The sequence below is a fragment of the Salminus brasiliensis genome, chromosome 9 (genome assembly GCF_030463535.1).
Source record: "Salminus brasiliensis chromosome 9, fSalBra1.hap2, whole genome shotgun sequence".
NCBI lineage: Eukaryota > Metazoa > Chordata > Actinopteri > Characiformes > Bryconidae > Salminus > Salminus brasiliensis.
Window position 1 is genome coordinate 15,267,279 of NC_132886.1, and position 13,614 is coordinate 15,280,892.

The 13,614-nt window shown below is 40.1% G+C and overlaps 1 protein-coding gene across 4 annotated transcripts in view; it reads left to right on the forward strand.

Annotated features, from left to right (window-relative positions):
- col4a6 (collagen, type IV, alpha 6) overlaps window positions 1–13,614 on the forward strand; it is a 98,494-nt gene that overhangs the window by 73,213 nt on the left and 11,667 nt on the right. For 2 of the 4 annotated variants that reach the window (XM_072687561.1, XM_072687562.1), the window contains 17 exons: window positions 1,746–1,838; window positions 2,727–2,780; window positions 3,262–3,324; window positions 3,513–3,557; window positions 3,646–3,699; window positions 3,882–3,951; window positions 4,406–4,510; window positions 4,705–4,854; window positions 6,477–6,572; window positions 6,671–6,828; window positions 7,042–7,221; window positions 7,367–7,550; window positions 8,948–8,998; window positions 11,053–11,124; window positions 11,226–11,333; window positions 11,435–11,653; window positions 12,152–12,307. In XM_072687561.1, coding sequence (XP_072543662.1) covers window positions 1,746–1,838; window positions 2,727–2,780; window positions 3,262–3,324; window positions 3,513–3,557; window positions 3,646–3,699; window positions 3,882–3,951; window positions 4,406–4,510; window positions 4,705–4,854; window positions 6,477–6,572; window positions 6,671–6,828; window positions 7,042–7,221; window positions 7,367–7,550; window positions 8,948–8,998; window positions 11,053–11,124; window positions 11,226–11,333; window positions 11,435–11,653; window positions 12,152–12,307 — 1,858 coding nt within the window. Of the gene's footprint in view, window positions 1–767; window positions 855–1,745; window positions 1,839–2,726; window positions 2,781–3,261; window positions 3,325–3,512; window positions 3,558–3,645; window positions 3,700–3,881; window positions 3,952–4,405; window positions 4,511–4,704; window positions 4,855–6,476; window positions 6,573–6,670; window positions 6,829–7,041; window positions 7,222–7,366; window positions 7,551–8,947; window positions 8,999–11,052; window positions 11,125–11,225; window positions 11,334–11,434; window positions 11,654–12,151; window positions 12,308–13,614 lie in introns of all 4 variants that reach the window. The other 2 variants (XM_072687563.1, XM_072687564.1) reach the window with 2 other exon arrangements.

Sequence of the window (13,614 nt, forward strand, 5' to 3'; positions counted from 1 at the left end):
CTGTCTCCCTACTCCCTACTCCTCGTGCTTATCTGGCATCCCACATTAACACTCCTCCCTCGTCCGCCCTGCAAATAATGATGTCTTGACAAGTGAAAGCATCTTAAAGGAAGCCAACATGTGTCATTTTTCTTCAGTGTCGCGCAAAAACCTTGTATCTCCAAAATAGCAGCTTTGCAGGAGATAAACATCATAACTTTCAATTGATGTCAGTGTACGACGATTTTATTCAAAGTAATTTTGAAACATTTCTATTGGTTCTTTCATTCTTACATTTTCATGCAATGTAAAAAAACAGACATATTTAAACAACAAAATATGAAAAACAGCAAAAATGGTGAAACAAGGTTTTTGCCTGATTGTGGTCATACAGAACATTTTAAATGACAGCTGTAAGAATATTATTAGATTATTCAGTCTATTTCTAAACATTCATACTTACTGTAAATAATTAAATTAGCTATTTTTAGGTAACATGTCCATAAATTGGTTGGATAATCTTGTAATATTATTACAGCAATCTTAGAAAGAAGAAATATGAGTAAGATGTTTTCAATTGCTAGGATACATGTTTGCATTTTCCTCTAGTAATCTCACTCTGTATTTCTCCCTCTCTCTTTCGTTCTCTTTCGTTCTCTCTCTATCTCACACTCTCTCTCTCTCTCTCTCTCTCTCTCTCTCTCTCTATCTCTCTTTCTCTCTACCCGATCTCTCTGTCCCGCAATCTCGGGCTCTAATGTGTACTCTGTGTGTCTTGTGGATCTCAGGGGGATGCAGGTCCGCCAGGACTCAGGGGCGCTCCAGCCGCTCTGTTAGGCTCGCCAGCTATAAGCACTATCAACAAAGGAGAGAAGGTAACACACAGGGGAGCAGTGATACCAGCCCAGGGAGGGGCTCTGCCAGGGCGAGAGTGATACATGCTGGGAGAGGAGAGGGCTGGGGGTGGACACTGAGCCCTCAACCAGCCTCTGAACAGAACACACCTTTTTATTATACTTGCCATTTAACCTCCTGCTGTGTAGACTGGGCCATCAGACACATAGCTAATACACACTATTTGCTTCTGGATTACCAATAGCTGGTGTTTAACTCCTTAAACTCTAGGCCTGTTATTCAGTCACTTATTCTAAGCCATGTTGTTCAGTGACTTGGAATGGATAGTCTGCAAACCTCTTGGTTTAAAATGTCACGTGGTCACTCTAAACAAGTATTGATCCACTTTTATAATATTTTGAACTGTATGTTGCAGTCCTTCATTGGTTTGAATTGGACTTTTGCCAATATTCTGTAAGATTCAACACTTGCTATAAAACAAATCTTTTGTGGGCAGAGCATGAATAGGCCAGTCATAACTTTGTAAGGTATGTAGTGCGAAATAGATGTGTGGACCTGCTAACATGTCTTTAGAGTTTAAGGGGTTAAATCCATAACGTTTAGAGAGTGGATCAAGTTCAAATAATCCAGATATCCTGGAGATGACTAGTTGATCGGTTGGTCGGTGAAGCCTCTGCCTTTCTCCACGTCTTCCTCAAAGCTTGCTCTCGCCCTGACCTCCCCATCACCTCCACCAGGGGGCACAGTTTTTGAAACTCAACCTTACACCAACAATGTCCCTAAACTCTCACCACAAACCACCCTGCAACCTGCCCCGTCGTCTCCGCCTCCGTCCACCTGTCCTCACCGTCCTGTCCAGTGTAAGCAAACAAAAAAAAAAAAACTCTTTCTTCCTTGGTTGCCGCATCCAGGGAGACGTGGGGGCACCCGGAGATCCAGGCCAGCCACTGGTCAATGGAGTTGTGGAGTTAGTTGGATTTCCAAAAGGAGACAAAGGAGCTCAGGTTTGTGGCATGATGCTACTCAGAGAGAGCTGGGAAGAAGGACTGGGGACAGGACTCATCCTGAGCCAGGACCAACACACTACCAGCAGTCCTGTCTAATTCTACAGTCACTTTCATCACCCAGCACACTGAAGCCCAACACTTCCCCACTTTCACTCTATATCTGCTTTCCCTCCACACTCATTAATGGGGTTATGCCCTAAAGGCCTATTGCATCCTACTTGTGTATGTTTTCTCACTAGCTGCACTTTAAAAAAATTCTTCAGGGGTTCTTTTGTAAAGGCAATGCAGAACCATGACCCTTCAAAGAACCATTTAAGTGCTTCAGGGTTTTTTTTGTAAAGGCAATGCAGAACCATGACTCTTCAAAGAACCATTTAAGTGCTTCAGTGGTTCTTTGCAGTACAAAAACAGTTATTTTTTGTGTCAATTTATGTTGTTTCCAAATTATAATGATCAGTTATTATGCTTTTCTATTGCATTGGTTTTATTGTTTTGTATACAAACTGTATATCCATGATGGAAAACCATATATCAAAAAGGGTTCCACTGTTGTTAGTCATATCATATACATTTTTGTACCATTATACTCTTATACGTGTGTGTGTGTGTGTGTGTGTGTGTATATATATATATATATATATATATATATATATATATATATATATATATATATATATATATATATATATATTCATATATATTCATATATATTCATTTTAAAATAGTGTAATATATTCATTCTTTTTAACTGTATTTATGCAAAACACATGTATTTAAGACCTTTCATCTGTTCAGTGTATAGGTTTGGAGTTAATCTGGGCTGATTTTGCTGCATTTATGCTCTCTCAGCCCTGAGTCATCTGACTCACTCTCATTCAATTTCAGGGTGACATTGGCTTTGCTGGAGACCCAGGACTCCCGGGAAGACCTGGACCACCTGTATGTAACCACACTGTGGGCTCTTTTTTAGTTCTGGCATGGTGATATAACACTGATTTATAACTTGTTATTCCTAAAAGCGTTGAACATCTGTAAAGATAATTAAAGATATTAAAGACCTTTAAAATGTTAATCAGTGTAAGAAAAAGTTGTAACTGGCTGTGTTGACTATGTACTGATTACACCCTGATTACTCAGAAATGAGCAAATGAGAAGCATCAGTAAATAATTATTCCACCTGTTCCATATTAGGACATTATTATATAATGGCGCATATTTGCTGGTTCTAAGGCATGTGTTCGGCTGGTCTCAGTCTGCTATAGCTATATGACAAGGCTTTGCAATGGGTTTAAATAGAGCATAAGAGAGCAGTTGGCATAAATGACAACATGCAGCAGATCTGTTGTGATTTGTTTGTAAAAATCTTTGTCATTGGGTAACAGTATTCTCTTTATGAATATGGTCTTTTTCCCACTATTAGGGCCCATTTGGTTTTCCGGGGGAATATGGCGAGAAAGGAATTATCGGACTACCTGGGCAACGAGTAAGTGCTGTGCTAGCGCTTTTTAAAACTGATTAGGGTACTCTGGTACTCAGAGTATGGTTTTTAGATAGAGGTGATTGTGGTCCAGTCATTTTGCCATATGGCCACATTTCATGTCTGTTTTGAGATTGTTTTCTTGAAACAATGGTTGCTTCAACATTGGTCTATTTTCTTACTTCATTTTGTAGGGTTCTCCTGGTCTGAATGGACCACGTGGTGAAGATGGTGAAAGAGTGAGGCATAAGTAAACTAATCTAAAATTCTAAACTGATGCTACTACTTCTCCAGAACATGACCGTTGATTGTTTTTGTTTACCATAGGGATTTCCTGGAGACTCTGGCTTTCCTGGACAAGTAGGCTTTCCAGGTCCTAAAGTGAGTATGAAGAGTCTAAAAAAATACATGTAGTGCACAAACAGTGTCCTTAATGAACACCTACATTTAACACACTGAATGTGTAAAAGTAAATCGAGTAGGGTTAAAGGTTAGTTAAGGGTATTTTGTTGTGTTAAAGTATAGTAAGAATGTTTTTTGATTTTCTTTTTGTTCTCTTTTAGGGTTACCAGGGAGACCGAGGTCCACCAGGCCCACCTGCCTATTTTGGTCCAGATGGAGGATTTGTGCAAGGTAGCTACTGGACCACCTTATGCCTGTTCGCTGGCATGCATACATTACAGGAGAATGTCCTCTATTGGTTTTACATTGGTGGATTTGTTTGATGTACGGTAGTGCACTGTGGAGTTACTTACTCTGATTTCTCTTTACAATATGGGTGAAAAGAACCAACGCAGTTTACAATGTACTCTGAATTTTTTCTTAGATCTTTATGGTTATGGTAATATTTCAGAAATTGTGTAAAAGTGATGCTATTTTTGATTTTATATCAATGTATGTATTTTATACATGATGTCTCTGTTCTGATTGCATACCCTGCATTGTGCCTCATTTAAAAAGCACTCAGAACAGTGAAGCCAAACCCTCCTGTATTTCACAAATTCCAAATAGAGTCCCTTTACCAGAAGTTCCTTATACTTGTTGTCACAGATTTACACTCAAATGCTTCTTTTCTTATTTTCATTAGGTCCCAGAGGGGATCCTGGTTTTAACGGCTTTCCAGGTGAAGTTGGAGATATGGGTTTGGCAGGGCTTCCTGGAGAACCTGGTGCTCCTGGATCTGAAATCTCAGGTGACTATGAAATTACACCCTGATGTGTGTCTGCTTCTCTGTTTGTGTCTTAAATTAAAATAAAATAAATCTTGACACAGAGGTTAGTGAAGTGAGTAACATAGAAACAGTAGGTTACATACCTTGGTTAGTGGTATCCATTAATAACAACCTGTTCTTTCTTCTTGTATTTACTGTAAATGTTGTCCATTTAGGCTCTCCAGGACTTCCTGGGTTGCCTGGTACCCCTGGGACTAAGGGAGAGAAGGGAAACATTGGTCGTACATCCTATGGACCAGAAGGCCTGCCTGGAAGTGTAGGTTTACCTGGATCTCCAGGTCGTCCTGGACCGCCGGGAAGACCTGGTAAGTCCTCTCAGATTTAAATTTTTTTTTTTTTATTATTATTACATAGATGCTTGTAATATACCAATGAATTGTAATCCTGCATATTGGTAGCACTGTGCTTTGCTCTATGTGTATGTACTCTGGTGGAGATTGATTCCTGGTTTTAAAGTGTTACCTTCGCACTGAAACCAACGTCTTTTAATTCTTGATGCACTGAACCAAAGGCTTTAAATAAATCTGTTTTCTGTCCAATAGGAGAATTTGTTGAGAAGTTCTGTAACAATTTGCTGACTAGATCAATAAAAACGGTTTTAGTTTAGTATGGCCTCAAAAATCACTGCCAAAACTGTAAATTCAGAAATTGGCTGATTAGTTATTAAACTCTCAGGGGTCTACACCTTTAAATAAAGTGACAACATAAGCAGCCTTCCAAAACTTAGGTATACAATTGTATTGAAGACTCAGAATTATTTCTGAACGTGGAATAGGTTCAGAAATAATATCCACCACCAGCTTTAAAACTACTGGTCCAAGTTGTCAGGACCTGCAGGTTTTTATGATCTTATGTTTCTATGGGCTTATGTAAAACTCATTACAGACTTCCTTAGAGTTCTAAATGTAGTCCAGTCATCAGAAGAATTAGAAAATCTAGGTTGGACAGTTTATTTCTTAGGCGGATTAACTGTGGAATACTGTCTAAAAACCAGGGATATTCCTAATATAAACCTGTACTTGTTAATTGGAAGATGTTTATTTGAAATTGAAATAAAACTTGTATGAAAATATTTTCATGTCAAGTCAACGCCTGGAAACAAAATATTTCTATCTACATCACTGTAACAAATCATGTCAAAAAGTCTATATTTTGAAAATGTGAAACTCTTTTACAAATAAAACTAGGTTTTAACTTGGGAACTTTTGTGTTCCTAACACAAACAATTGCACAGTGATCACAAACGTAGTTACAAAACATGCCTGTTGAAGTGTGTTGATATTGATTTGTTATTAGATCATGCACTTTAGGATTTGGTTTTATTGGTGTACTAATGAGTTGCTCAAGGTTTAGGGAGTCCCAAAGATGCCTTGACCCACTCACTGTGTTTCTTTTCTGCCGGTAAAGACGAGTGGGTCAGCCCCTGCCTGGTGGTGACAATGGGGTCTAAGGGTCAAATAATACAAGGTAGTCTGAAATTAGTGGGTATATTGGATAATATTACAATAACCCCACTAAATGACTAAATCTATGAGATCCATAAACAATCTCATAGTCAAATAATAAAGCATATAGCCTTGCTTGTTTCACTTGCTGAACATGTTTCAGACTTCATTGGTGAAATCAGAAATAAAGAGGACACTCTTTATTGTCGAAGCATGTCATATTTTTCACTTTGTCTCTCCATCACAAAAAGCTTTTAAATAAGCTTTGTTTTAAAGCACTGGAAAATGATGCTTTCATTCAGGTTTTATTTATTTTGCATTTGACTATGTAAACACTAACATTTCCAAAATATGCAACAGCTGCAGTATACAGATAGCTCCTAATTTCTAAAGGAAGACGTTTCATTACATACGACTTGGAAGTGTTGTGTATTGTGAATCCAAATGCATTAACATTTTTTTTTTTTTTCTAAACTTGCAAGCACCTTTTGGACCTTTGCCGGGTAGCGTTCCTGGGCCATCAGGTATAAAAGGTGTCAGAGGGCCAACAGGAGACAGAGGCTCCAGAGGGTTCAAGGGTGAAGACCACCACAAATACTTAACACAAATACAGAAACTGGATGTACATTTGAACACTGGTGAAGTTCTAATGCTGCTAATGCCATTGTTTTTAAAGGGGATGTTGGAGATTGTAATTGCTTGGGTGGAGGAACTATTGGTGCACAGGGTCCTCCAGGGAGTACAGGGTATCCAGGTTTTGCTGGCACGAACGGACAGAAAGGGGAGATCGGTGACCAAGGACCTTCAGGACTCCCAGGACAGCAGGGCCAAAGTGTAAGGAACATCACTATAAAATCACTTGTGTGTTTCCCATTTTTGTAAAAGTGATTTGAGAGTGTGCATAAACTTTTATAAAGAAGGTTCCGTACCAACATGGGATTCTTCATACAACCATACATCCCATACATCTAACAAGATTTAAAATCCATGGCCAAAGTCAAATCACAGAAGAACAGTTGTAAACCACAGTTGTAAACCTTATATTAGGGTCGTCCAGGAGAGCGGGGATTTACTGGACGTAAAGGAGAAAAGGGCGAGTCTTATTTCATTGGCGGTCTTGGACAGAAGGGTGACATGGGTCAGCAGGGGCCTGCTGGCCCTCCAGGTGAAATGGGCAAACCCGGAAGAGATGGAACCTCAGGTTTACCTGGACCACCAGGACCACCGGTGAGTGGACAGTATAATAACCAGGACTGCCTAAACAGCTCTGTGATAAACATCGTTTTATAACTATCATCTCCAAGTGCTGACTTTCACAATGAACCTTTCACTAAACCTGTCTGTATGTCTATGTCTCTGTCGCTATTTCTAGGGAGATGCTGGATTTGGGGTGCCTGGAGACAGAGGTCTTCCTGGATTTCCAGGAGGGAGAGGTCGCCCTGGTCTTGCCGGCGAGCCTGGCATTGGCTACACGGGCATCCCTGGTGTCCGAGGTTTGCCAGGTGACCCTGGCATCAATGGAATTCCAGGACAACCTGGTCTTCCAGGGGCACCGGGTAAGTTGTGATAAGCCAGATGAATGGCAATAGTTGTATGTATGATTATCTGTTTGAATGTTGAGTGTGGACATGGATACATTGATGTATACTTTATGTATACATGTGATGAGTTCATAGACATATGTATACATGTATACATGTGCACATGTATATTCATGTGTGCATACTGAAGGTGTTTGTACTTTTTAAGAAGATTGTTGTGTGTCCATAATGATAACTTTCCTTTATACACTTCATGTAAACGATCGGGTCATTTTTGATTACAATTCTTATGAGTTATGGCAGGTTAGGAACTGGGACTGAGAGCCACTACTTTACAATTAGTAATTGACCTACAGTATGTTTGTGAACACCCATTATAATGAATGCATTCATCTACACCCATTGCTGACACAGATGTGCAAATGTGCACACACACTGCTTGTGTAGACCCTGTAGAGAAGTATTGCCAATAGAATAGGAATCTCTGGAGCAGATAAACATGAACCTCTTGGCACCATGCCTGATGCCAAGTGTAAATTATAGGAGTATAAACATCCCCAGCATTGAGCTGTGAAGCAGTGGAACTGTGTTGTCTGGAATGATTGTGCTCCATCGAACAATCTTCCCTGGACAGTAGAGATTGTTACATCAACAAAACTAGCTCTTTTTAATACTCTTGATTTTGGAGGAAACAGTCAATTAGCAGGTGTCCCAATACTTTTGTCCATATAGTGTATCTGTTCGATTAATCCAAGCCCCCCAAGCAAAACCACCAGCAAAAAGTCCAGATATTGCTGATTTATAAAAGGCTCTCATTTTTAAATTCTCTTCACATTACATTTGTTTTGACAAAGAAAGGCCTTTTTAGTGTTTAAATTGTTTTACCAATTTCCAAATCACTTTTTGATTAGCAGTCGAAAAAGTAGTTCTCAAAAGTGTCAAAATGTGTGCGTCTGTGTCCTTGTACATATGTGTGTGCAGATTTCTGCTACTTTGTTTTGCCTGTGCTAACATTTGTTTATCCTGCTTGATGGTTAATCCATTCACTGAGAAATTGAGAGGCTTGATAAATTGCCCTTGTAAAAAAAAACAGATTCTTCTGGTTCCTAATTCATAATTCCAAATTAACAAACACTATCAACTAAAATTCCTCACGCTCTCCATATCTCTCAGCAATGGAATGGTTTAACCACGCCAGAAATGTATCCTCGCATCCTTTCTTTCGCTATGCTTTAATGGAACATGCCTGGTCTACTTGGATGAGCTGTTTTAATTCTCTTCTAATTAGATAATCAATTTCATCCTTTTGCATTAAATGATGTGATGATGCTGCCCGAATGATTTGATTGATGGACTGATTGACTGACCGCTTTTCTTGCAATCTCTCTTGCCCATGCATGTTGTCTGACTAGGTGAAAGCTGTGGGCAGGCGGGGCTTAATGAAGCCTCTTTCGGAGAGGGAGGTGAGAAGCCCAGAGCTGTAGCCAGTAGAACGTTTTAGGGTGCTTATTGGATCAGACACCTCAAACTTGGTCTCTCTTGGCCACAACAAATGATTGTTAGGACAAAAAGCAAATGTACACACTTTTCTCTTTTAATTTTCACACGCAGAATATTTAAGTGATTTCAGTTGCAGTTCTACAGTCCTGGTTTTGACTTGGTTCAACTATATTGTCGAACTGATGTGCAAAACTAGTGTGAGTTACAAGATAAAAAGGGATCATTTTTGACTAAATTAAGGCAGTTACTTTATTAAGTTGTCTTTTGTCTAAACTAGCATTAAATGCAATTAAGAATGCAAATAGCTCGATTTAGATACCTCTTAATGATCTGTTTTACACAGTGCAGTCACAAACTTGGCTAGGTCCGTTTTACCAGAAAACAGTATGTCATACTTTTATAACTCATCAACTACATTTCAAGTAAAGAGAAATTTGTGTACATTTTATTTCTGACCAATCAATCACTTTTTAACACCATGTCTGCTCCAGTAAGCTCTTGCCCACCATTGGGAGCCCAGTGGATAAGCAGGTGTGCTTGTTGGTTGCTCTGGAGTAAGCTGGAGCCACAGCAAGTGGGCAAGAAAAAAAATCAAATAAAAACAGGGTATGTCACAGCATGAGTGATCTGCCCTGCTTCAGCAAGCCTAGCTGTCTGACATAACTGGTGGATTGTTCATGTTTGTACCAGCTGTGTGCGCACTCGATTCAGTACACTTGTTCTGCCCTCGCTGCTCATGTATCTTCAGCTTACGCCAGCACATACAACTTGCGCACCCACTGACATCAGTGCATCAGCTCTTATTGAGCCTGGCGCATGTGATCAGTCCTGATACAATGTGTACCGCAGGGAAAAGGAGGGGGAAGATCACGTCTTTGATTATTTAATAAATATAGACTATTATTGTCCAAAGGTGAGTATACAGGGTTGCAGGTGTTCACATAATAAACGTATATGCTAAACAGAATGTATATTCTGGTCTTGGCTCTTATGACACTGGCCAGATTCATAAAACTCAGCAGTGGCTATTATGCTCTGGAAGACATGCAGCATGTCAATGAACTAGTATTCAGCGGTCAGCAAGTCTTTACTGCTGGAAGAAATGCTAAGCATGTTAAAATTAATTTTAATAAACTAATGCATATTAATAACAAACTGGTGCCAAACTGGATGTGCTAGATCAAATACCAAAAAAAACAAAACGAAAAAAAAACAAAACAGCCAACCATTTCTAGGATTATATATGTAACCTGGCCAAAGTTTGTGGTGAAATTGTACTTGACCAAATTCCCGATATAGCAGCCTTATACTAGACATCTGTGAAAGCCATTGTGAAATACTGGGCATACAATTTGTTAATGACTTGCATGTGTGGCCAAACATGAGAACATTGTAGAAATCCATAGCATCCTCTTACCAAGAATTGTATCCTCAAACTAGTTCAGATGCTATTTTTTGCTGGATAAAAAGAATATCAGCCCAAACAGTGCCGGGAAGTGAGGGTAAATAGTGATAGTGCCACATATCAGGCAAATCAGGCTTCAGGCTTCTAAACATAGTGTGGTATTAGTGAGATTTGGTCTTAAACATTCTCTAAAAAATTCTGATTTATGAACCTGGCCCAGTGTCACTGTTTGTTCAGCAAAGAGCTGTCTAGGATTTAGTAATGTTGGTCTACAAAAGCTGGACTTTTACTGTATAGAACTGTTCTTTCATCTTCTCTCCCTCTATCAGACACACTGACACAGATCTTCAGCATGATAAAAGCTTTGATGATACTAAATTGCAACAAATCATAATTTCTAAATCTATTGTATTTTATAATTGTTAACATTAGCATGACTTTTTCCTGACTTGGATTCTTAAATCTTCTATATAGTGTTATCATTAGGACTGTTGTAAGGGTACCATTAGTGTTGTTGGTGTTGGGTTTTGATTTTTTTGTTTGAGTTCTGAGACGGTTGGTGCCTGGTGTCGGATTTCTGAATGTAGCTAATCATGATATGGGTCTTCACAGGAGAGACACTTCCCTGCATAATTACTGGAGAGATTGGAAATCCAGGTTTCCCTGGACTGCCAGGAGTGCCAGGTAATGGTTCTAAAAATGCGTTCAAAGATATCAAAGATGAAGGACGTGTTTGTAAGCCAAGGCTGTGGTGGGTAGTTTCAATAATTATGTGTATGTTCTAGGCCCTAAGGGTCAGCCTGGTCCGCCCGGAACAAGTGGACGGCCAGGTTTTGATGGAGTTAAGGGTGAAAGAGGAAGCCCAGGCTTTGGAGGTCAACCAGGACCACAAGGTATGATCCCCCACTGTTTCCAGCTCTGAACTAATGCTTCAGAATAAACAGTGATGAAAAGTATTCATAATCAGACATAAATAATGTGATTGATTGTACAGGCTTCCCTGGACCAAGAGGGGATCCAGGTTTACCAGGCATCTCAAGCACAGGATCACCAGGTGTTCCAGGCAAGGCTGGTCGTCCAGGGTTCCCAGGAACAAAAGGAGAACGTGGTGAGGCATTAGGTGCCTCTCCAGGAGTTAGAGGATTTCCAGGGCAGCCCGGACAGCCTGGTGACAAAGGTCCACAAGGCACTCCAGGATTGCCAGGCGAACCTGGTAGGTTTGATTTATATCACCACAGAACTGCTGTTGATGATTTGCATGGTAAGCTAACAGAATTCAGTGAAGGGCTAGATTTTTAACCACTCGTTCTGGGTTTTCTGTTTGTTGCGCCCCCCCCCCCCCCCCCCATTTACATAATCATGTAAATATATATACAAAGGTTGTGTAATGTACAACAATCAGCCATAACATTCGCACATAGTTGGTCCTCCGTGTGCCACCACAACAGATTTGACCATTCGGCATGAACTCCATAAGACCTCTAAATGCATCTGGCATCAAGCTGTTGGCCATTAGCAGACATAAAGAGTATTAGATAATGACAATTAGATATTGATGGGCGTCAACCTTTCTAACGTTTGTGCTTCCTTTGGTTGCTGCAATGGCACATGATGCAGGAAAGGCTCTGTTCTCCTCTTTATAGAAGTGGTTACTGTTAAGGTCCTTGGCACATTAACTGTCAGAAATAAATCTACGACTTTTTCTATGTAGGATTTGATGGGCGTGTTGGTATCCCAGCTGCGAAGGGTGTGCGAGGAGAGGATGGTCTTCCAGGCCTGCCAGGACGACCAGGTCCACCAGGTTACGTTCCTCCCAGTGTTCCAATCCGAGGGCCTCCTGGTGCCCCTGGATTCCCTGGGGCTAGAGGTAAAAAAGCAAACAAATGTGTGATCTTTTATCATAATTGCATTACATTTTCCTTTTTGTTGTGTGTTTTGTTACCCCTTGTTTGTTCTTGTTGTCCTTTAAGAGAATTGATCGTTTCAGACCACATGCTTAAAATCATCCCACCAATCTAATCTTTTCTCCTGAGTCTTTCTGTCTAATGCATCACTTATATCTTATGAACATCATTGGTCCGCCAATTTGGGAGGCACTGATCATTAGGGTTATAGCTCTAGTAACACAATTGAAACTTCTTTTTCTAAACATTTGGAGAGATTCTGTAAAACATGGATTTACTGTACTCCAGAATTATTGGCACCTTTTGGTAAAGATTAGTAAATAGGAAGAGGTGGTTTGTATGGGTAGGCAAGAGCCAAAATCTGAATGTGCCACATAGACGCTGTGTATAGTAACTGCAAAACTGTGGAAAGTGGAAACTATCAATATTCAGAGCATTGTACCGCGAAATCTGTCTGCCTCTGCTATAAGTTTATGTTGATGTGTGTCCTAAGAATACTGGAACCTTTGGAACAAACCGAAACAGCTCTACATCACATATCTACCAACATACTTCAACATGTGCATTAGGTTCTTACCTATTTGATCTTGACTCATTTGACTTCAAAGCTCCTGATGGTTTTTGTTACCAGAAAGCTCTATGCTTGTCTAACCTGATCATCAAACATGGTTCCAATTATTAAGAACTGCAGCAGAAGCAAATAATTGTGATCTTATTGGAGTTTTTTATTATTATGTGTATATATAGCTAGCCAGGGGTGCCAAAAATTCTAGTAAGCATTATAGACAGACAGGCATGCTGCAAAGTTCCAGCTAGGTAGAATAATTAGAAGTGTCCTCTCACTGCTGTTTTCTTGTCAGTAAGTTTTCTCTCCACTGTACACGGTTCACTGTATCACAGACACATCTCATTTCATTCCTCCCCTCTTTTCCCTCAACCTCCTCCCTTCCTCTCTCTCTCACTCTTTATCACCTCCATCATCTTCATCTTCCCATCACTTCCATTTGTGGTGTCTCACTCCTCTATTCTTGGTGCTGGGTCACCTCTCTAGGCTGCCAAGGTGAGAAATATTGTCGACCCCCCCCCCCCTCCCCAAACGTCTTCCCTATAGTGTTAAAAGTTTGTCTAACAACCAAGCCCTACTCTTCTCATTATTCCTCAGTGCACTGATGAAAGTAGAGCAGCTGGACCCTCTAACCAAAGCACTGAGTGAACGAGAGCATGCTTTAACATGCTGTGGAGACAGCGTCCTGTACATCCGATTTGGCTG